General features: G+C 36.5%; 2 protein-coding genes across 2 annotated transcripts; one reads left to right on the top strand and one right to left on the bottom strand.

The window, feature by feature from the left end:
- Positions 1-862: 862 nt before the first annotated feature.
- On the top strand, positions 863-1,929 carry LOC143551742 (uncharacterized). The gene is made up of 2 exons (XM_077042112.1): positions 863-1,118; positions 1,611-1,929. The coding sequence occupies exons 1-2, from the start codon at positions 963-965 to the stop codon at positions 1,716-1,718; spliced, it is 264 nt and encodes an 87-aa protein (XP_076898227.1). The 5' UTR covers positions 863-962; the 3' UTR covers positions 1,719-1,929.
- An 870-nt stretch (positions 1,930-2,799) lies between these two features.
- LOC143551774 (uncharacterized) lies at positions 2,800-20,895 on the bottom strand. Its single transcript, XM_077042133.1, has 3 exons — positions 20,610-20,895; positions 12,497-12,565; positions 2,800-3,552 (listed from the first exon to the last, which is right to left on the bottom strand). Exons 1-3 carry the CDS (start codon positions 20,823-20,825, stop codon positions 2,953-2,955), a joined length of 885 nt encoding a protein of 294 aa, XP_076898248.1. The 5' UTR covers positions 20,826-20,895; the 3' UTR covers positions 2,800-2,952.
- Between the last annotated feature and the right edge of the window lie 1,959 nt (positions 20,896-22,854).

Here is a 22,854-nt window from a genome sequence, read left to right as displayed (position 1 = left end):
CAAAGTTATGAAAAATAAAAATAAAAAAAAGTAATATATATATATATATATTATTCGAATTTCGGGTCTCTATTTTTTTTCAAAACATGAACTTTTATAAACAACCGGTGAGAGCGCCGCAACAAAGCCCCCCTTCACAAGGCGGAGGAAAGCCAAACACCTCACCCAACACTATTACATGAATCTAAAATTACACCAATTTACCCAATCGATCGGGCTTTTATTAGATCTATTATTGTACATTTATACCACAGAAAACCCAATGATTTAATCTCCCCTAAAATTGAATCGATCCTGATCTCTTTTCTTTCGAAAATTCTTTCGTTCCTCGCTCTCCAAATGCTCCAACAAGCAATAATCACAATCCCATGGAAGACCTCCTTAGCCTTATCTGGACCCCCCACCGACTTGTACAATCCAAGACATCTCTAACCGTAAAACAGAATTTACCCGGAACCTTACACCAACGACTTCTCCCAAACAACCGTTGTCACTGAACGCCTAGTCGTTAAATAATCTATCGTTTCCATTCCCGAGTCACACAAAGGACAAATCATGTTCGCTCCTTGAATATTCCTTCTGTCTAAAACCTCCCAAGTAGGAACACGGTTAATTTCCACCCTTTATACGCGTATATTACATTTATCCAGTATCCACTTACACCACTTCATCACGAAGATATTTGTTACTTAACTATTATTAAATTATTAACATTTTCTCAAGTCAAAAAAAATAATAATACTATTAACAAGAAACTATAAAATGTCGATAATACCCTTTTGGCAAAGAATAGTTGGTATAGCCACCTTTGACTTTATAAAAAAACAATGACCATATCAACCCAAGTGGGACATACGCGTTCATGTAAACAATACATTAGTCCTATATTATATACCAAAAACATTAACCAAACTTTAAGCTTCATATCATTCACATTATTCTCTCATAATTCAGACAACAAGATGTGTCCCATGAGGTTCCTGTTGGTGTTCTTCTCGGCTCTTTTAGCCGGTTACATGGCTTGGAAGTCGGTTCGAGCCTCCTCGGATACAAACGACAATGTTTTTGATGAGGATTCATCGGTTAATGCTAACAAACAAGAATTTAGTTTCATCAAGGTAATGGTTCTTGTTAATTCATAGTTTATGGTTCTAAGAATTTATTATTTTCTAATGGTTCTTATTATAGAGTGGTGTTTATATCGAAATAGAAGGTAAACAGGCAATAAGTTGTGCCACTAATTGTGTTGTAGAACTCGTTAGGCGCTGGGTTGGGACTAGTGATTAATCAAGATTAATCGAATTGGAATTTAAATGTAATATTTCAAATATTATATATATATATACACACACCAAATTGCATATATAAAATTTTCAACTTTGACAAAATAGGGATTAATCAACGACTAGTAGTTGGAGTACCGGCTAGCGATTATCGGGGATTAATCTGAACCTAGGCTAGATTTTTACAACCATGGTGCTATCTCTTTTTGAATAGCAAAACTAAGTCGTTTAAAAATAGCATCCATAGATATTCGGACACAACGTTACTATTTTGACCCTTGTAAATGTTCAACCTTTGATTCTAATTATTATATTTATGGATTTCAGATGGCTCAAAATGGATTTTGGGGGTTTGTTGACATGGCTAGTGGAAAGTATTTGTGGAGGAATTTGAACCAGATTAAACAAGATGGAAAAGTGAAGAAGAGTTGTTAATATTGTTGAATGTTGATCCTTGGGTTTGAGCTTAAAGTCAAACCCTATCATGGTTCCAGTTTTCATGTAATTGTGTTGAGAAAGTGAAATTACTTTTCAATGTAATTTGTTTGTATCATTAATGTATAGAATCTTCAAGTATATCATGTTTGTGTGACAGATAATTATGCTATGATTATTTGTATATGACATTGAATGTGGCTTATTCACTCCTATCACTCTTGATGGGTTATGTAAGTTTTCTGATAGCGGGTTTTCATGGTTACCAAGAAAAACCAAAGGTGTTCAAAATCTGCTTGAAACCGTTCAAACAGAAGCATGTCACCTGGTTCATATGTTTGAAGCACGTCGCCTGGTTTCGTTTTGCACTTGGTCCAGGTTGAAAATTGAAGCCGGTCGTGTACAAATGAACAGGCCGATTAACTTTTGTTATTTGTACATATTTTTCTGTTCATTTTGAAATATCTAGCTATGTATATGTAGTTATGTGATCATAATTCATAAACCGTTTATAATTTTATAAATTTCAAGGCATGCTAATGATTTTGAAAAACCATTTCAAACTAGGGATGTGATCAGTACCGTACCGGTACCGAAAATCCCGATCTCGAAACTCGCAAAAATTTTGGTGCTGGTACCAAAATATTCGGTTAGTTATCGGTATTGAAGGTAAAATTCAGAAAATACCGATACCGAAACTCAAAACTTTGGTACCGACGGTACCAACTCGGTACCAGTACCAACACCAAATTTGTTCATCCCTATTTCAAGCCCGCCTAAACCGAGCAAGCTGCGTGACAACTAATCATTCACCTTCGGATTCACAACTAACCAATTAATTCTACTAGGGGTGCTTTTCGTCATGCACAAAACTACCCGGTTGCCACAACAGGCATTCTTCGGTCTCACTAGCCCTAATTTGTTTGCCAATTTCACAAACCAAGCCCATTGTGCCAGTGTTACCTAACAAGCCGATGAAACCAATGCGGCAACCAAATGGTGCACCGAGCACACATTCAATCTAGGCGAGACTCACCCAACCTAGTCGCCCTAAAACTTTCACCAAAACCAACCAAACCGTACAATTAACCATATATTATTACTACTATTTGACCCATTTGCTTACAAATACATTAATTTGGACTGTAGTTTATCCATGTTAATATTTACAAGAGTTTTTAATGGAAAAATAAACACTAAAAAATACAACAGATGCAGTAACTATGATGTAGTTTCACTTAAGATCAGCCTGAAGTTTAACAGACATATAAAGAAGAGTAAGAAGTGCCCCTTGTGGAAGCGGAGCAAATCTCGCAAGACTTGACCCGACCCACATGGATACAACCACCAACGCCACAACATTGCTGCTTGTTTTTCCACACACCCAACTCGCAAACGAGAGGCATAACGTAAGCACAATTCCACTTCTACCCCCTAACACCCACGCAACCACATACCCCGCCTTATACCCTCGGTCCAGCTCCGGGTCAAGCAAAGCCATTATACTGCTAAATGTTAAAGACAGTTTTGCCCCTATGGTTTTAAGTAAGAATATGGAGAGAAATGCAGATCGTATAACTTCCATAAAAGAGCCTCTTTCATTTGCCACATCATCTGTCTCGTCAACTTCATCGTCCACGTCATCATCAGCATATTCGTAATCGCGCCATTCGCGATATTTCTGATTCCCCATTTTCTGTTTCAAATCAGACCATCTGTGTGTTTTTATTTCGTTTTCTAAGTCCATGTCATATGTCCGCCATGGCGGGCTGCCATATGGTTGAAACTGAAGTGATCTGTCATATTGGTATCTCGTTGTGTCATTTGACAAAACCTGCCAGATATTATGGTAGAAATATATAATTAGTTAACATATTAACTTTACTATGTTTTACATATCTTTTAAAACTTTTAATTAATGACGAGAGCCTAAAGGAAAACAGAGTATGATGCGTCATTTGATTAACTTCAACTTTCAAGGTATTAATATAGAGCATGCATCAACTACATAACAGTTTGGTAGGTTAACTAAATGCCAATTTTTAAGATGATTTTTAGTTTGTTTAGTTACCAAGTCACACCCCATACGAGTATGGAACCATAGTTATCAAATGCGATAAGCGCTCGAAAGCGTTGAGACTGGGTCTAACGCCCAGGCGATAAGCGCAAAAAAAGCGCCCGATTTTGAAAAAAAAAAGCGCACATTAAAAAAACAAAAAATTTAACTTCAATAGAACATCTTATGAAGAACACATACATTCACAGTCCTTGACATTAGGTTTTTTAAAAAAATCCGAATTTAGGTTTTTTAAGAACAAAACTAACCTATAACTAACCTGTAAATTCTTAGTTTATTGATGATTTTGTGTGCTATAATATTGACTGTGGAACCCCTTAAATAATGGCGTGTTAGTGATAGGAATCATACTCTAGTTCTAGTCTAAATATCATTTGTCTATTTTGGGAGGGGTTAAGTGCAACTTATATTTCTATAAATAGGTATTGAATGCTAATAGGGAGAGGAGAGTATGTTTTATGTTTAAGATGGCATTGCCATGGCTCCCGTGTATGCGGTGAGAGAGGGCTAGGCCCGGGAATATCTTGTAATCTTTATTTACGTTTTCAATAATATAACCGTTATTCCATCTTATCCCTATTATCCAATCTTCACATATATCAAATCCTATCATTGGTCCGACCTGCCTTGACCTGTCCTAGACCTGCTGTTTGTTAATCACCATGGAAACTCGTTCTATTGCTCGTATTGATGCACATGAGCTTCAGATCAAACAATTACAAACTGATGTCACTGAAATTAAATCTACCTTGAAGTTACTGGAAGAGGAACATGCTGAATCGGTGGAGTTTCGAAAGGTGTTTCTCGACTGGATGAAGCAACAAGAGACGAGACGAGACTCGATGATGGTTCGTCTGTTAGTGATTTTAGTGTCACTTGTTATTTTATGTAACTGGAATAAACACGAGTACCAATGAGAATTTAAATTATGATCTGATGCAAGCGGGTTGGTGCGGAGTGCACACTTGTATGTAAGACTAATTTAAATTCTATCACTAACTTATTAAACTATTATAAACGTACTATAATATATTGATTTCAATTAATATATATGATTTTGATTTAAGGTAATATAGATATATTAATCTAATAAAACCATGTTATTATATTTATTCCTTAAAGAAACAAACGTGGTTTAGTTTTTGAAATCCATAATTATTTGGATAAGGATAACTACTTCCGGTAGTTATCAAAAACAACCGTTAACAACCGTTTGTTAACGACATTTTGGCAGTTATGGTTTTGGTTATTTATTGGCACTCTCTCATAACACAAACAATATACAGTTTTCAGATTTGGGACTATGATGGATTGCCTTCAATCATAGTTGTTTTAGTAGATTATCCCAAGATTAAAATTCGTGTAACCCAGGCAATTAGGGTCGAATTGTTAATCAAGGAAAGTGATTTTATACACGATCTACTAAATAATCCAGTCTCTGTTCTTTCTCAATCTTCTTCTTCTAATCATATTTTCTAACAATCTTGATTAACATTTTCGTATTCATGGCTGAATCTGTGAAAGATATGACGTCCAATTTCAACAAATTGAACAAGTTTGATGGCAGCGATTTCCGTCGTTGGCAGAAAAAGATGCATTTTCTGTTAACGACATTGAAGGTGGTGTATGTGTTATCTACTCCTATTCCTGAAGTTGATGAAAATTCCACGCTGGAACAAGTCAGGAGGCGGAACAAGTGGGAAAACGACGACTACATATGTCGGGGTCATATACTGAACGGAATGTCGGACTCTCTGTTCGATATTTATCAACATGTGGGAAGTGCAACAGAACTGTGGAATGATCTTGAATCCAAGTATATTGCAGAAGACGCATCCTCTAAAAAGTTCCTAGTAAGTGATTTAAATAATTATAAGATGGTAGATTCTCGATCCATAATGGAACAGTATAATGAACTTGTTCGTATCCTTGGTCAATTTACACAACATAATATGTATATGGACGAGTCCATTGCTGTATCCAGTGTAATTGATAAATTACCATCTTCATGGAAAGATTATAAACATACTTTAAAACATCAAAAAGAGGAGATGTCTATGGTTCAACTGGGAAGTCATTTGCGTATTGAAGAATCTCTTCGATTACAAGAAAATGGCAATGGTAAAGGGAAAATTGAATCTGTTAAACCTGGACATCCCTCTGAACAATCTAACAATCTGGACAGCCTTCTGTTCATATGGTTGAAGATAAAAAGACTTGTACCAACAAAGGAAAAGGGATCAAACGCAAGTTTATTTCTCACAATAAACCGAATAAGAAACATACGGATTTGGTTTGCTGGAGATGTCACAAACCGGGACATCTGAAACGTGATTGTCGAGTCAAAATTTACAACAATGGTGCTGGAACTAGTGGGGTTGGAAACGGGTCTAAAGACCCGGCTTCGAAAAATGAAGGTCAGGAAATTATTAATCTTAATAATTCAGTCAAGAATTATTATTGTTCACTAATTCCTCAATCCTCTTTTGTACAGGATGATGACAATGAATGGTGGGTTGAATCGGGTGCAACAAGTCACTACTGTAAAGATCGGTGTTGGTTCGAAAAATTTACACCGATAGATGATGGATCCTTTGTCAAGATGGGAGATCATTCGAGTCAACCTATATGTGGTGTTGGTGTTGCTAATATGTCTTTTACTTCTGGGAAAACTATTAAATTAGTAGATGTTGTGTATGTACCTAAACTTCGTAAGAATCTAGTTAGTGGTACTTGTTTAAATTGTGAAGGATACAAGCAAGTGTATGAATCTAATAAATATGTGTTATCTAAATGTGGCATGTTCATTGGTTTTGGTTATTATTGTAGTAGTAATAGAATGTTTAAATTAAATATTGATTATAAAAATGTTCCAGTAGAGAATTCTATTTTTATAACATCTAACACACTAATGGTTAATGATTCTATGTTATGGCATGCTCGTTTAGGCCATGTAAATTATAGGAAAATGTATGATATGTCTAGAGATGGTTTAATTCCAGCATTTGATTTAAAAACAGAAAGTTGTAAGACTTGTATGCTCACAAAAATTACAAGAAAACCTTTTCCGAAAAAAGTTAATAGGAAATCTGAAATACTAGAACTAGTACATAGTGATTTATGTGACTTTTACTCTACACCTTCCTTGGGATATAAAAATTATTTTATTACTTTTATTGATGATGCTACTCGATTTTGTTATGTTTACCTTTTAAATTCCAAAGATGGATCTTTGGATAAATATAGAATTTATAAAACCGAGGTTGAATTACAACTAGGTAGATCAATAAAATGTCTAAGAACTGACCGAGGAGGTGAGTATATGGATCGTCAATATTTTCAATCGGTTGGGATTATTCATGAAACAAGTGCTCCATACACACCTCAACAAAACGGTATCGTTGAACGTAAAAATAGAGTTTTGAAAGAAATGATCAACTCAATGCTTTCTTATTCTGGTTTAGGTAAGGGTTTTTTGGGAGAAGCCTTGTTGACATCTTGTTTTGTACTTAATAGAGTTCCAAACAAAAAAAATAAATCACCCCCTTACAAGCTCTGGTTCAATAAAGAACCAAATCTATCATATTTTCGAATATGGGGTTGTCGAGCTGTTGTGAAGTTACCTGAACCTAAATTGAAAACTTTGGGTGAACGTGGAGTTGATTGCATATTTATTGGTTATGCAGAAAATTCCAAAGCGTATAGGTTCTATGTTATGGAACCTAACGATTCAATTTCGGTTAATACCGTAATAGAGTCTCGAGATGTTATTTTCGATGAAATGAGATTTTCTTCAATTATTAGACCTAAGGATTTGATTCCTAATACTAATGAAGGACAAAGTTCGGGAATATCGCATGATGTAAAAGATACGGAAAATCAACCAATTCGGAAAAGCAAAAGAGGTCGAATTGCTAAAAATTTTGGTTCTGACTATCAACTCTATTTGATAGAAGGTTCAAGAGAAGAGGTTGGCTTGAAATATTATTATTGTTATAGTATTGAAGATGATCCAAGGACCTATTGAGAGGCTATGGAGTCTCGAGACGTAGCTTTTTGGAAAGAAGCTATAGATGATGAAATTTCATCTATTCTTGAAAATAATACTTGGGTATTAACAACTATGCCTCCAGGTTGTAAACCACTTGGTAGCAAATGGATTTTTAAAAAGAAAATGAAAGTTGATGGAACAATTGATAAATTCAAAGCTCGTTTGGTTATTCAAGGATTTAGACAAAAACCTGGAATAGACTATTTTGATACTTATGCACCAGTAGCTAGAATATCAACCATTAGATTATTAATTGCTTTAGCTGCTATTCACAATTTAATTATCCATCAAATGGATGTTAAAACAGCGTTTTTAAATGGCGATCTTGATGAGGAAGTTTACATGAAACAGCCCGAGGGATTTGTTATGCCCGGTTATGAGAACAAAGTATGTAAGCTTATCAAATCACTATACGGGCTAAAACAAGCTCCAAAACAGTGGCATCAAAAATTTGATGAAGTTATTTTATCAAATGGGTTTATACTTAATCAATGTGACAAGTGTGTTTATAGTAGATTTGATGCTACTGAAGCTGGTGTAATCATTTGCTTATACGTAGATGATATGTTGATATTTGGATAATAGGGATAAGATGGAAGAACGATTATATTATTATAAACGTAAAGAACGATTACAAGATATTCCCGGGCCTAGCCCTCTCTCACCGCATACACGGGAGCCATGGCAATGCCATCTTAAACCTAAAACATACTCTCTTCTCCCTATTGGCTATTGATACCTATTTATAGAAATACAATACACTTACCCCCCTCCCAAATTAGACAAATGACAATTAGGACTTAAACTAGAATATGATTCCTATCAGGTACCAACCAAAATCATATAGATGAAACAAAGAAGTTGTTGTCATCTAAATTTTCCATGAAGGATATGGGGGAGGCGGATGTTATTCTTGGCATAAGAATCAAACGGGTTAACAAAGGATTTGTTATGACTCAAATCACATTATATTGAGAAAATTCTCAATAAATTTAATTTTAATGATTGTACGCCCGTAAATACGCCTATAGATCCAAGTTTGAAATTGATGCCAAACACGGGGAAACAAGTTTCACAATTAGAATATTCTAAAGCTATTGGATGCTTAATGTATGCTATGACGAGTACAAGGCCTGATATAGCTTATGCGGTAGGAAAATTGAGTAGATATACTAGTAATCCTAGTGCTCAACATTGGCAAGCAATTCAAAGAGTATTTAAGTATCTTAAAGGAACAATAAATTATGGTTTGAGCTACTTGGGATTCCCTTCGGTTTTAGAAGGATATTCAGATGCAAGTTGGATATCCAATGTTGAGGATCATTCATCCACAACAGGTTGGGTGTTCTTGCTTGGAGGGGGTGTTATTTCATGGGCATCTAAAAAACAAACTTGCATTACTAGTTCAACCATGGAATATGAATTTATTGCTTTAGCGGCTGCCGGAAAAGAAGCTGAATGGTTAAGGAATTTAGTTTATGAAATTCCATTATGATCTAAACCTATTGCGCCTATTTCTATACGTTGTGATAGTGCTGCTACTTTAGCCAAGGCGTATAGTCAAGTATATAATGGAAAATCAAGGCACTTTAGTGTAAGACACAGTATGATTAGAGAATTAATCATGAATGGTGTTATATCAATAGATTTCATTAGAACACACCAAAATTTGGCTGATCATTTGACAAAAGGTTTGGCCAGAGACTTAGTGCACAAGTCTGCCATTGGGATGGGGTTAAAGTCCATCTAATTCTATGATGGTGAGACACCCAATTCCCTTCTAGTATATTATTAGAAGCTGAATTCAATGAGGAAAGCTCACACTTATAGATTGGAACACATTTTAAATCATCCCAGGTATGTGTTCGGTGCTGCAGTTGGTAAGGATGAAGGTTAACTTCTTAATAATTTCTTTGAAAAAAAATGTATTGCAGGTACATGATATAAAAGAATTACCTATGTGATTGTGAAGTGTAGCCGTACTTCAAAAGGTCATGGACTTGGCCTTTATACAATCATGATAGGATTTGGACACCTGGCTTCATAATTGTGTCAAGTTTTATATATCTGTTAAGTATGGAAATTTGTATGTATTTTATCTTTAGGTATTCAAATGGGTTGACGGGTTCAATCCTTAGGACACCCCGATTCTCGAATATTTGAAATGTGTAAAATACTAATATGAATATTCAATCGATTCGACATATTCATTTAAGTACAAGTTTTAATTTGTTTGTTTTTATTGTGTAAATTCAAGGGTTACACTAAAATGAGGGAGGATTGTTAGTGATTTTAGTGCCACTTGTTATTTTATGTAACTGGAATAAACACGAGTGCCAATGAGAATTTAAATTATGATCTGATGCAAGCGGGTTGGTGCGGAGTGCACACTTGTATGTAAGACTAATTTAAATTCTATAACTAACTTATTAAACTATTATAAACGTACTATAATATATTGATTTCAATTAATATATATGATTTTGATTTAAGGTAATATAGATATATTAATTTAATATTAATCTAATAAAACCATGTTATTATATTTATTCCTTAAAGAAACAAACGTGGTTTAGTTTTTGAAATCCATAATTATTTGGATAAGGATAACTACTTCTAGTAGTTATCAAAAACAACCGTTAACAACCGTTTGCTAACGACATTTTGGCAGTTATGGTTTTGGTTATTTATTGGCACTCTCTCATAACACAAACAATATACAGTTTTCAGATTTGGGACTATGATGGATTGCCTTCAATCATAGTTGTTTTAGTAGATTATCCCAAGATTAAAATTCGTGTAACCAAGGCAATTAGGGTCGAATTGTTAATCAAGGAAAGTGATTTTATACACGATCTACTAAATAATCCAGTCTCTGTTCTTTCTCAATCTTCTTCTAATCATATTTTCTAACATCGCATCGTCTCCATCACTTCTTCCTGATCCGTCTTCAGATCCAAAAATTGACTTAGCGGTGGATTGTTCTTCTGGTTCTTTTCCTAATCCTCCATCTCTGCTGGCCCAATCGGAAGCAATAATCTCTCGTTCTGAAGCTAATTCGTTTGGCGATGGTGATAATATGCCCAGATCTGACAAAAAATCCATCGACCAGGCCAAATCGGGGCTGATAGGTGATAATTGGGCCATATCTGATGATCTTCGGTGGGCTTTGGGCTCCAGTACAAGGATGGACCACAATGTGGAGCAAATTGTTATGGGCCGCTACTCTCCAGATCCAGATCTGGATCATTTTGTGGGAACTTTCAACATATCGCTCTGTTTCCAGTAGCGGAGGCTGTTTTTCCAGCAGGGGAGGCTACACCATTCGAGCCCTCACTAAACCCTAATTCTTCGTTAACTTCCTTAATCGATTCAGATGTGGATCCTGCTGTTTCCCCACATGCTACCACCATTCTAAACCACCTACTACAACACAATCAATTGATGCTTCCTCAATTTAATGCTTTACTTCCTTCATCAGAAAACAAGGATTCGGTTTCTGAACAAGTTACAATCAAAAATGGCGCCTATGTTCCCAATTCCGCTGCTCCTGTTCAAGATCGACTCAAAACTCAGATTCAGATCTTCATTTTCGATCCTGGTCCGCATTTTATTAACAGGTCTTATTTTAGTCAAAATATTTGCATCTATCACTGTGCTTATGGTATTGTTGGAGTTAAGTCTTTCGGTTTTGGGCTATAAACTTGTTTTCACTCAGATTGTGCACCATTTTGACCAGCCTATGGTGATTCTGTTTAACAACTTTGTAAAGCGTTATTGCCCTAAAATACCAATATCTTTACCGGTTCTAATGGATTTCGATAAGACGGATAAGCGGGATATCAAGAAAGTACTGACAACCAATGGGAATGCTCAGTTTTGGACCACTCATGCTGACTGGGTTCTGTCTTTTGGCATGTTTGTGTATGTTGGAACGTTCTTTCCTACAAAACTACGAGACTTTCTTTGGTGGTACAAGACTGCAAGTCGTGTTATTGAGTTACTTGTTGGATCATATCATTTGTGGGTGGTGCATGGGCAAGGACGACCACCTGAAAAGCTCTCGGGGAAGCCTCCGCTTGGTTATCAAGTCAGTTGTTCGTTCACAGTCTTGAGGACAAGACTGTTTTGAAGGGGGGAGTAATGATAGGAATCATACTCTAGTTCTAGTCTAAATATCATTTGTCTATTTTGGGAGGGGTTAAGTGCAACTTATATTTCTATAAATAGGTATTGAATGCTAATAGGGAGAGGAGAGTATGTTTTATGTTTAAGATGGCATTGTCATGGCTCCCGTGTATGCGGTGAGAGAGGGCTAGGCCCGGGAATATCTTGTAATCTTTATTTACGTTTTCAATAATATAACCGTTATTCCATCTTATCCCTATTATCCAATCTTCACATATATCAAACCTTATCAGTTAGGGACTCCTAGAGAATAAGAACAGATTATTAAAGGCAATTTAATACGCATGGGGAGGTTTGGGAAAATAAGACTGCGCCTTAAATATCTGCTACATGCTAATCGCAGTTAATGCGCATGGCGCTTTAAATGCGCTTAAGCGCAAAAAGCGCCGCTTTTAATAACTATGTATGGAACATATTAAAACACACACACACACACACACAATTTAAAAATAAAATTCTAACCTCGTATGCAAGACGGATGCCTTTGAACACCTCGCCAGCTTGTGAATCCTTGTTAACGTCCGGATGATACTGACATGAGAAAATTATTATTATTAATATTACTCATCAATGTGTTTTATGTTAGGTTCGGAGTCACACACAAACACGAATACAATAGTAAAACTGAAAGAATAAACGAAAGAGACACAAGGATTTAAGTGGTTCGGTCACGGTGTATGACCTACGTCCACTGTCGATAACTAGGGTTTTCTTATTATTGAGTGATACAAACTTACAAGTACAGGAGAGAATATATAGACTAGACAATTAGGGTTTGACCCTTTAACTAAACTGGGCCTGATTAGAGCTTTTGGGCTTGGCCAAAACTCAAACAGCTTAATCTCCTAATTCTGTCTATTCGTCTAAACCGGACCCGACCCATGATGGATCGGAGACCACAACATAACAATCTCCCACTTGGGCTTCGAGACATCTTCTCTAAACCACCACTTGGATGCGTCAAACATTTCAACCTGCTCCCATTTGGAGACGTAAAATGTCTTCACCTGCATTGCCTTGTACATGTAAAATAAAACCCATCTAGTTTTGCACCTCCTAGTTACCCTTCGCCTTCTCAACATTATTCCTGAAGGCCTGCTGAAGCTCTGCACAGCTTCAGCTTATCCAGTATCACCGGCTTGGTGAACATATCTGCTGGATTCTTAGCACCTGAGATATTTTTCAAACTGAAAACACCATCACTGATCAAATCTCTGACAAAGTGATATCTCCTCCCGATGTGCTTAGTCTTCGAATGATAGACTGGATTCTTCGCAAGTTTCACTGCACTCTCATTGTCACAATATAAGAAGAACTCTGCATGTTTCTTTCCCAACTCTTCAAGAAAAGTTCTCAACCATACTAATTCTTTACTTGCTTCGGCTGCTGCCATATATTCTGCCTCAGTGGTTGATAAAGCAACACTTTTCTGAAGTCTGGACATCCAACATACTGCTGTTCCCCCAACTGTGAAAACATAACCAGTAGTGCTTTTAAACGTCTTCTTACATCCACCCAGATCAGCATCTGAATAACCCCTGAGAATTGTATCCTTCCCCTTAAAACATAACCCCAAACTGGAAGTACCCTTTAAGTATCTGAGTAACCATTTCACCGCTTCCCAATGTTCCTTTCCCGGATCCGACATAAAACGACTAACTACCCCGACAGCATGAGCAATGTCTGGCCGTGTACAAACCATGGCGTACATGAGACTGCCAACAGCAGATGCATACGGAACTTTAGCCATCTCTGTTCTTTCTTCCTCTGTTCTGGGAGACTGGTCTTTGGTAAGTTTGAAATGACTTCCCAAAGGTGTGTTTCTCGGTTTAGTCTTCTCATCATTCATCCTGAATCTTTCTAACACTTTCCCTATGTATTTCTCTTGGGATAGTGTTATGGAGCCATCTTTCTTTTTGGATATACTCATCCCCAAAATCTGTTTGGCTGGACCAAGATCTTTCATCTCAAATTCATCAGACAACTGTTTCTTCAACTTGCGAATCTCCTTCATATCAGATCCTGCAATTAACATATCATCTACATAAAGAAGTAGAATGATATATGAGCCTTTAAACTTCTTTAAGTAGCAGCAATGGTCGGCCTCGCATTTCTTGTACCCAGTTCTCACCATAAAATCATCAAACTTTAGGTACCATTGCCTAGGTGCCTGCTTCAGACCATACAAGCTTTTCTTCAATTTGCAGACCCATTTTTCTTTCCCTGCAACCTGAAATCCCTCAGGTTGTGCCATATAGATCTCCTCGTCAAGATCACCATGTAAAAATGCTGTCTTAACATCTAATTGCTCTAGATGTAAATTTTCTGCAGCAACAATACTTAAGATCAATCTGATGGTGGTCATCTTCACAACTGGAGAGAATATTTCATTATAATCAATTCCCTTCTTTTGCTGGAAACCCTTGACCACTAAACGAGCTTTGTATCGTTTAGACCCATCATGTTCTTCTTTGACTCTATAGACCCATTTATTCTGTAGAACTCTTTTATCTGGTGGAAACTTGGTTAAAACCCATGTCTGGTTTTTACTCAAAGAGTTCATCTCCTCCTTCATAGCATGCTCCCACTGGAGCGAATCTTTCAACTTAAGTGCTTCATAATAACTCTCTGGCTCACCATTTTCAGTTAAAAGGAGATAATTAACTGAAGGTTTGTAACGTACCGGCTGTTTAGAAACTCTGGTGGACCTCCTAACCCAGTGCTGAGGCGGGTCAGGTTCTTGTGGAGACTGTTCATCCTCAGACTCTGAACTCCCACTGTCAGAGACTCCCTCCGACTCTTCATTTCCACCAATATCATCATCTTCAAATTCAGGAACTGTGGTTTCTTCAGTTTCTGTCTCGGGTTCGGTAGCTGACTCAACTGTCTTTTTCTGAGCATCAATTTCATATTCAACCTGCTCTTTCTGAACCCTTGATTTTGAAGTGTTTCTATCTTTGTATAACTCAGCCTCATTAAAAGTTGCATGCTTGCTTCTGACTACTTTTCTGCTTTCTAAATCCCAAAGCCTGTAGCCCATTTCGTTTGACCCATATCCAATGAAAACATATTTTTTAGCTTTAGCATCAAGCTTGTCATTTTTCACTAGATCATAAGCGCTACACCCAAAGACTTTCAAATGCTTATAATCTGCAGCTTTACCTTTCCACTCTTCTTCTGGTGTCTTGAAACCCAGCGGTACTGACAATCCCCGGTTAATTAAATAAGCTGCAGTGTTAACTGCATCTGCCCAGAACGTCTTTGGAAGCCCGGCATTAAGTCTCATACTTCTTGCCCTTTCATTTAACGTCCTGTTCATTCGTTCTGCCACTCCATTTTGTTGAGGAGTGCCAGGGACTGTAAAGATCATCCGAATATCGTACTCTTCACAATAATCACGGAATTCTTTGCTAACGTATTCACCACCGTTATCCGACTTCAAGCATTTCACCTTCAAATCAGTTTCCAATTCAACAGCAGTTTTCCATTTCTTAAAAGTATCAAAAACATCAGATTTATTTTTAAGAAAGTAAACCCATACCTTGCGTGTCGAATCATCAATGAAGGTGACATAATAGTGCGATCCTCCCAAAGAAGAGACTGAAGTTGGTCCATAGACATCAGAGTGAATAAGCTCCAATTTCTGAGCTTTCGGTTGTTTTCCGGTCTTCACAAAAGATACTTTCTTCTTTTTACCGAAAACACATGGTTCACAAAATTCAGATTTAACCTTCTTCAGTTCTGGAATTTTTCCTCTAGCAACGAGCATTTTCATCCCTTTTTCACTCATGTGGCCGAGTCGTTGGTGCCACAAACTAGACTGACTCGGTCCACTGGTCACTGCATTTACCCCATCAGCTGGAATTTCAACCATGTATAAAGTGCCCTTCTTTTTACCTCTGGCGATCACAAGATTCCCTTTCACAACTTTCCATTGACCCCCACCAAACATAACATCATATCCTTGGTCATCTAACTGCCCAACAGAAATTAGCTTTCTTCTAAGGCTAGGAACGACCCGAACATCCTTTAGAGTCCATGAGGTGCCCAATGAAGTTTTTAGTTCAATATCCCCCATCCCCGTGATATCAACAGCATGATTATTAGCCAAACGAACTTTACCAAAATTACCTGTTCGGAGATTCTTCATCTTCTTCGTGCTATAAGTGGCATGAAAAGATGCACCAGAATCCATAATCCATGAATCTGTTGATTCTTCAACACAGCAGATAAGAGTCTCTTCTGAACCGGTGGCCAGATTAACTTCCTTCTTAGATTCTTTCTTTTCTTTTGAAATTGAGGGGTTAGGGCATTGGTTTCTGAAATGCCCCATTTCTTTGCAATTCCAACACTCAATGTCTTTTCTGGGCTTTGACTGACTTCTTCTTCTAGACTTTGACCTACCCCTGCCATTACCTTTCTCTCTTCTCCTACCTCTCCCTTCGGTGCTCAATATAGAACTAGATGTCTCACCAGAATTCCTTCTTCTTATGTCCTCCCCTAAAATCAAATCCCGGACTCCTTCAAAAGTAAGCTTAGTATTCCCAGAAGAACTACTAACTGCAGTAACAGTCCCTGACCAACTTTCGGGTAACGAGGATAACAAGAGTAACGCTTGAACTTCATCATCAAACTTGATATCAACAGAAGACAAACGAGAAATAATAGTGTTGAAGTCATTAACATGAGAGGTAACAGATGCCCCTTCCTTCATTCTGGTGTTAACTAGCTGTCTAATCAGAAATACCTTGTTTGATGCAGAAGGCTTTTCATACATATTTGACAAGGCTTTCATAAGACCATACGTGGTAGTTTCATTTACAATATTGAATGCCACATTCTTAGCTAGTGAGAGTCTAATAACAGCTATGGCTTTTCTGTCAAGTACCTTCCACTCATCATCTTTCATACTTTCCGGTTTCCTCTCTTCTAGTGCTTCCATTAAGTCTTTCTGACATAGCAAATCCTCAATTTGCATTTTCCACCATCCAAAATCCTGACCATCAAACTTCTCAATCTTGATCTTTCCGTCCTCAGCCATTATCCAAACTGAGTTTTGATTACAGCAAACAACCAAACTACCCAAGGAATAAAAGGACTGGAAACTGATCAGAAAAAACGAACCAGCAGCTGCGGAACCCTAATCAGCGGCGGCGGAACTGTAGCAGCGGCGGCGGTACTGTAGCGGCGGCGGCGGTACTGTAGCGGCGGCGGTACTGTAGCAGCGGCAGCGGTACTGTAGCAGCGGCGGTGGAACTGTAGCAGCGGCGGTGGAACTGTAGCAGCGGAGCAGCGGCGGCGGAACTGTGTGTATAATCGAGAACCAGGCTCTGATGCCAATTCTTAGGTTCGGAGTCACACACAAACACGAATACAATAGTAAAACTGAAAGAATAAACGAAAGAGACACAAGGATTTAAGTGGTTCGGTCACGGTGTATGACCTACGTCCACTGTCGATAACTAGGGTTTTCTTATTATCGAGTGATACAAACTTACAAGTACAGGAGAGAATATATAGACTAGACAATTAGGGTTTGACCCTTTAACTAAACTGGGCCTGATTAGAGCTTTTGGGCTTGGCCAAAACTCAAACAGCTTAATCTCCTAATTCTGTCTATTCGTCTAAACCGGACCCGACCCATGATGGATCGGAGACCACAACATAACATTTTATGCTATACTTTCAGTGCTAATTTGCAACATCTTATACGATAACAGCAAAAGCACAGAGCAGGAATATAAAGAGGCACATCCAGATGAAAACAATGTCAATATAGATCATAGTTAAGAGTATTAAATAAAGAAAAAAATGATGCATTTTTTCTAGGACAAATGGTAGCAGAGCTAGTTTTCTTATTGGTTTAGCATGTATGCTACAAATATTCGAGAAATTTCTGAAGCATGGAGTGATGGAACAACCTACCCTGATTAAATGTTGGCATATGTTTCTAAGTTCTCATTACTCACTAAGGGTAACATGTGTGCGTGTTTACAGTTAGTAGAGCAGGCTGCCTTCATAAGGTGAAATATCAAGCACTTTGACATCAAGGGAAGCCAATGTTCTCATTGTTCATTCCTCCTATGTTTTTCTTTCCAGTAACAGGTTAAATACCTGGTTTGTTATGTCAGTTTCTCAAAACAAAGACATCATCAGTCATTTTTATAATTTGGTATGAGCCAGGAATCCAGGATATTTTAGGTTAACTTGAATATGTATCACTACGATACTACTTATTCATCAGATGAACTCAAATACAGAAAATGGAAACAAACCAAAACTGTCAAAACAGCGAGTCTTTGTTCAACACTATTTTCAGCATTTGTAATATTGGTGAGACCGCGTATCATAACTTTCTTAATAGCAGTAATAAGACTTTAGTATTAATGACCTTGTACCGAGGCTACCAGGAAGTAATCTTGGAATATGAATTATAGACTCACATCAATGTTCTTTCGGAATTCTTAAAAGGACAACTGTCAATAACTTAACAGACAAAACTGTCAAAGAAAGGTAGATCATAATGCTAATAGCAAATGCAAGATTTTATCTTGTATTTTAATCACATGGATACTTTTTTATTACCTTTCCTTTTATACAATCAAATTTTAATTTATCCATGTGGCCTTGCAGGATTACGATATTGACTTCAATAAAGTGGAGACTAAGACAAAACGGCTTTACATATTTAATATAGTAACGCTTGTTTTCAAGTCATAGCGTTGAAGGTAAAGAACTATGAGCAAAAATTCTTTGCTTTTGCTCTCGTTTGTAAGACTACCATGTATGAAAATTTTACATGTTCGCCCTCTCATTTGTAAGTTGTAACTGTAAGTGCTGTCAAAAAAGACTGGTCTCCACACTTCCAGTTTTGTCCAATTACCTTTTGTGTACCACTTGTAACTAGTTTAATATTCTTCTAGTCCATCAACTTGGTCCTATGCATATAACTCGTAAGGCGTCCTAGCTAGGGGTGTAAACTGTAAATAAGCCGAGCCTAAACTCGACTAGGCTTAGACTCGGCTTGCTTTTAATAACCGATATATTGTAATATTATTCAAGACTTGTGAATATCTCTAGAAAATAGGAGATAGAGGAGATTTGTATTTTGAATAGGTTATCGGTTCCTAAAATAGTTAGGATTACCAATTGTGTATAAACCAGTTTTGTTATTGAATGAGATCATCAAAGTTTACCAATTAATAGTTTTGACTTACAAGAGCTCGAGCTTGGCTCATTTTGACTTACAAGAGCTCGAGCTCAACTTGTTTCGAACTCTTTTTCTAAAGCTCGAGCTAGACTTGTTAGTTGTTTTTTCAAGCTCGAGCTCGGCGCAGGCCAGCTTGTTTATTATTTATAAATTAATTTATGTATATTGTTAATTATTATAATTTTTTTATACATTTTGAGAAAAACCTTAACGAGCCTATGCTCGACAAGCCTAAACGATCTTCCCATACAACGCTCGAGCTCGGAAGCTCAGGCGTGAATCAAGCTCGATAAAGCTCGGCTCAGTTCGAGCTTTTTTATAATTTGAATTACAAAATGAGACCTAAGCCTTTGAACAGGACTACATGAAACAGATTATGCACACACTACAGGCTTGTTAGGTATCCATCACAAGTCTCTTCTTATAAAACTAAATTAGAATAAAAAATCAAATCAAATCTAAACAGTTTATCAAAACCTAATTCATGTTTTTAGTCTAATTTCACACAAATGTTAATCCTAACCCTAGCAACACATCTAATTACAATTTTTAACACTAACAACAAAAATTAAATCAGAGGCAATCCGCTTGGGGGCAACTCGAGATCGGCTCGCAAAAAAGCTCGAACCATGTTGAGCACAATTGCACAAACGAGCCCGAGGGCCGAGCCTAAAAATAAGCTTGATTGATAAACAAGCTTCAGCCAGCTAGTGAGTCTAAATGAGCCTATTTTATATTTATTTAAAATAATATTTAATAATAAATATTATATATAAAATTATGACAAAAAATAACTAAATAATATATATTATGTCATATATAAAGTTATAGTTAAAAATTATATATACAAAGATAGGCGAAACTTAACATACAAATTAAATTAACGTGCTACATGTGTGAATCAAGTAGTGTAATTATGTAATTACATCGTAGTGTAATTACACTACACTATAATTACACTATGTTGTATATATAATTACACTATTTGATTCTCACAATTAGCACGCTAATTTAATTTGTATTTGATGCAAACCCTTATGTTATATTTAAAGTGATAGTTAAAAAATATATATACAAAAATATAAAAATTAATAAATAATACACGATATACGATACGAGCTAGAAAAACTACTTACGAGTCAAGATCGAGCTTTAGAGCGGAACTCGAGCTCTCTATAAGTTAAACAAGTCGAGCTCGGCTCATTAGTCATTACAAGCTTGTTAGGTATCCATCACAAGAATCAAATCACATCCAAACAGTTTATCAAAAAAACCTAACTCACAATTTTCGCCTAATTTCACACAAATGTCAATCCAAACCCTAACAACTTAATTACTTTAACTAATTATATTATTATTATATACCTTACGAGCGAGTAAACGATACGCTTTTTTGATATCAGATGTAGAAGCGTCTGCGGATACACCTAAAACAGTGTAGTGATTCAATTGACTGTTGGATACGGCGAATGTAACGCCGATTCTACGGCGGTGGAACGGCGGCGAAGTGGAGATTAGAGGGAATATGCCGGTGCCGGTGCCGTCGCCGGAGATTGGCACCGGAAATAGACGCGAGTGCATAGTGGTTAGTGTTCGAGCATTCGTTTGTTCGCAAGCTGATGAAAATTAGATATTTTGGGGATTGATTTGAGGCAACTGAATACAGTTTCGTTCGGTTCGATTCGATTCGGTTCGGTTATTAAGCAAAACCATAACCGAAACTGAAACTGAAGTTATTGGTTTTTCGAATATATAAACCCATTGGTTTTTCAGTTTGTTTTTTTTTCCGCTTTTTTAAAACTGGATAACTAAACCGAAACCGAAAATTCATTTTTTCAAAACAAAAACAAAAATTAACCTTCGGTTTGGTTTTTTCGTTTTGATTCGGTTAATTTTGTTTTTTGTTCACCTCTAGTACTACTATCAAGAATCTCAAACAAAGCTCGTTTAATTACTGAGTTCAAGCTTGAGTCTTGTGTAGGAAGCATGTTTAAGTGTGTCGAGCCTTGTGTATTTTTGTGTTTTACCAAAAATGAACTTTTTATGTATTGAATTTTATAGTGCATGGTTGAGCTTGCACCGAGTCTAAGCTTGTTTAAGGTTTTTCTCAAAATATATAAAAATAATTAAAACGTATATAAATTAATTAATAAATAATTGACGGGTTGAAATCGAACCAAGTTTGAGGTTGAAAAACAACTAGCAAGCCAAGCTAGAGAGCTCAAAACGAGTTGGGCTCGAGCTCCCATAAGTCAAAACCAAAGAATAAATGAATAATGAAAACTCGTAAGGTGTGGTGTATGACTGATCAATTATATATTTTCAAAATGAAATAATAAAAATTGGTTTAAACGGTCAAACTGGTAAACCCAACAATTCAACTGACCCACCCAACCGGACGAATTAAAGTATTACGGGTGTCACTCAATATGCAATCGGGTTGGCCGGCTACATCGTCCCCGGCCATTCGTGTAAGCAAATCGGGTTATGATTTTTTGAGAGAAGATTATGACCATTACCGGAAAGGTGAATGTTTATGAATTTGATGTTTTATATATTTCAAAAGCATGGTTTAAAGAAAGATGCGATGGGGTTTTCAAATATGAATCATAATCTTTTAAAAAGTAAAATAACTTACACTAAAAGAAATGTAAATATGCGATACGATGTATCACAAACATGAATATTTATTGTTTAATGTTATAAATGTTTGCTTTAGTTAAGAGCCTCAATTTATTTTTTCCCCTTAATGGAGACACCTTTTTTTTCTTTTTTTTTTAAACTATGAACTTTAATAAACATATTGACCGAAAAACCAGCAAAAACACATCCTTTTTTACTGGCTAGAGAGAAACACCATCACGGAGACTTACATCAAAATTAACTTGCACCACTTATACCAATGTATGGTTTTATATTTGGACTTATTGTTAAACCATAAAAGACCAAGAGATCTTTTATATCGGGTTATGTCTTCTATCTTTATCTATTCACTTTCAAAGAGTCATTCATTCCTAACTTTCTAAATTCTCCAACAAACTATAATCATGATTCATGATCCCATGAAAAGCAATATTCTTACGAACCCCCAAGCCCGAGCTAGAATAAAGTTCCAACAAATCTGTAACCGAGAAGGCGAAAATCGGATGGACTTTATATCGCAAGCTCACTGAGTCCCAAACTTTCGAAACCACCAAACAACCCTCAAAAACATGGTCCACCGTCTCGACTTTCGAGTCGCGAATCCGAAAAGGATCCTTCTTCTGACAACCACTTGGGTAGGAAATTTATCAATATCCACCCTCCGAATGTGAATGTTGCACCTTTTTACTTGTATCAAGAGTTTTTTATCTGATCTAACCGAGAACGGAGCGGTCTTATTAAAGTTTCTTGTTAAAATTTATTTGCAAAGAATTATAAATAGAGTAATAGAGTAGAAAATAATATTAACTTATATCTTGTATTAATCAAAAAAAAAAAGGTTAGCTGCAGTGTGAAAACAATAGGAGACCTACACAATTACAAATATCATGCGTCATGATTATTTTTTCATACCAACTTATTTTCCAATTTATTATTCACAAAAACAGGAAAAAAAAAGTATCTATGT

The sequence above is a fragment of the Bidens hawaiensis genome, unplaced genomic scaffold, assembly GCF_021521415.1.
Source record: "Bidens hawaiensis isolate Kalapana, Puna unplaced genomic scaffold, B.hawaiensis_p1.1 tig00016565_1, whole genome shotgun sequence".
NCBI classification, from domain to species: domain Eukaryota; kingdom Viridiplantae; phylum Streptophyta; class Magnoliopsida; order Asterales; family Asteraceae; genus Bidens; species Bidens hawaiensis.
The sequence above is the reverse complement of the archived record's forward strand: the minus strand, read 5'-3'. Positions and strand labels throughout refer to the sequence as shown.

What these genes read in the sequence shown, in the direction of transcription:
- LOC143551742 (XM_077042112.1), top strand. Translation starts at nt 963, where the DNA reads ATGTGTCCCATGAGGTTCCTGTTGGTGTTCTTCTCGGCTCTTTTAGCC. An exon ending in AAGAATTTAGTTTCATCAAG is followed by an intron (nt 1,119 to 1,610) that starts GTAATGGTTCTT and finishes TATGGATTTCAG; the next exon opens with ATGGCTCAAAATGGATTTTG.
- LOC143551774 (XM_077042133.1), bottom strand. Translation starts at nt 20,825, where the DNA reads ATGCACTCGCGTCTATTTCCGGTGCCAATCTCCGGCGACGGCACCGGC. An exon ending in ATCGTTTACTCGCTCGTAAG is followed by an intron (nt 12,566 to 20,609) that starts GTATATAATAAT and finishes TTCTCATGTCAG; the next exon opens with TATCATCCGGACGTTAACAA. An exon ending in GCATCCGTCTTGCATACGAG is followed by an intron (nt 3,553 to 12,496) that starts GTTAGAATTTTA and finishes AATATCTGGCAG; the next exon opens with GTTTTGTCAAATGACACAAC.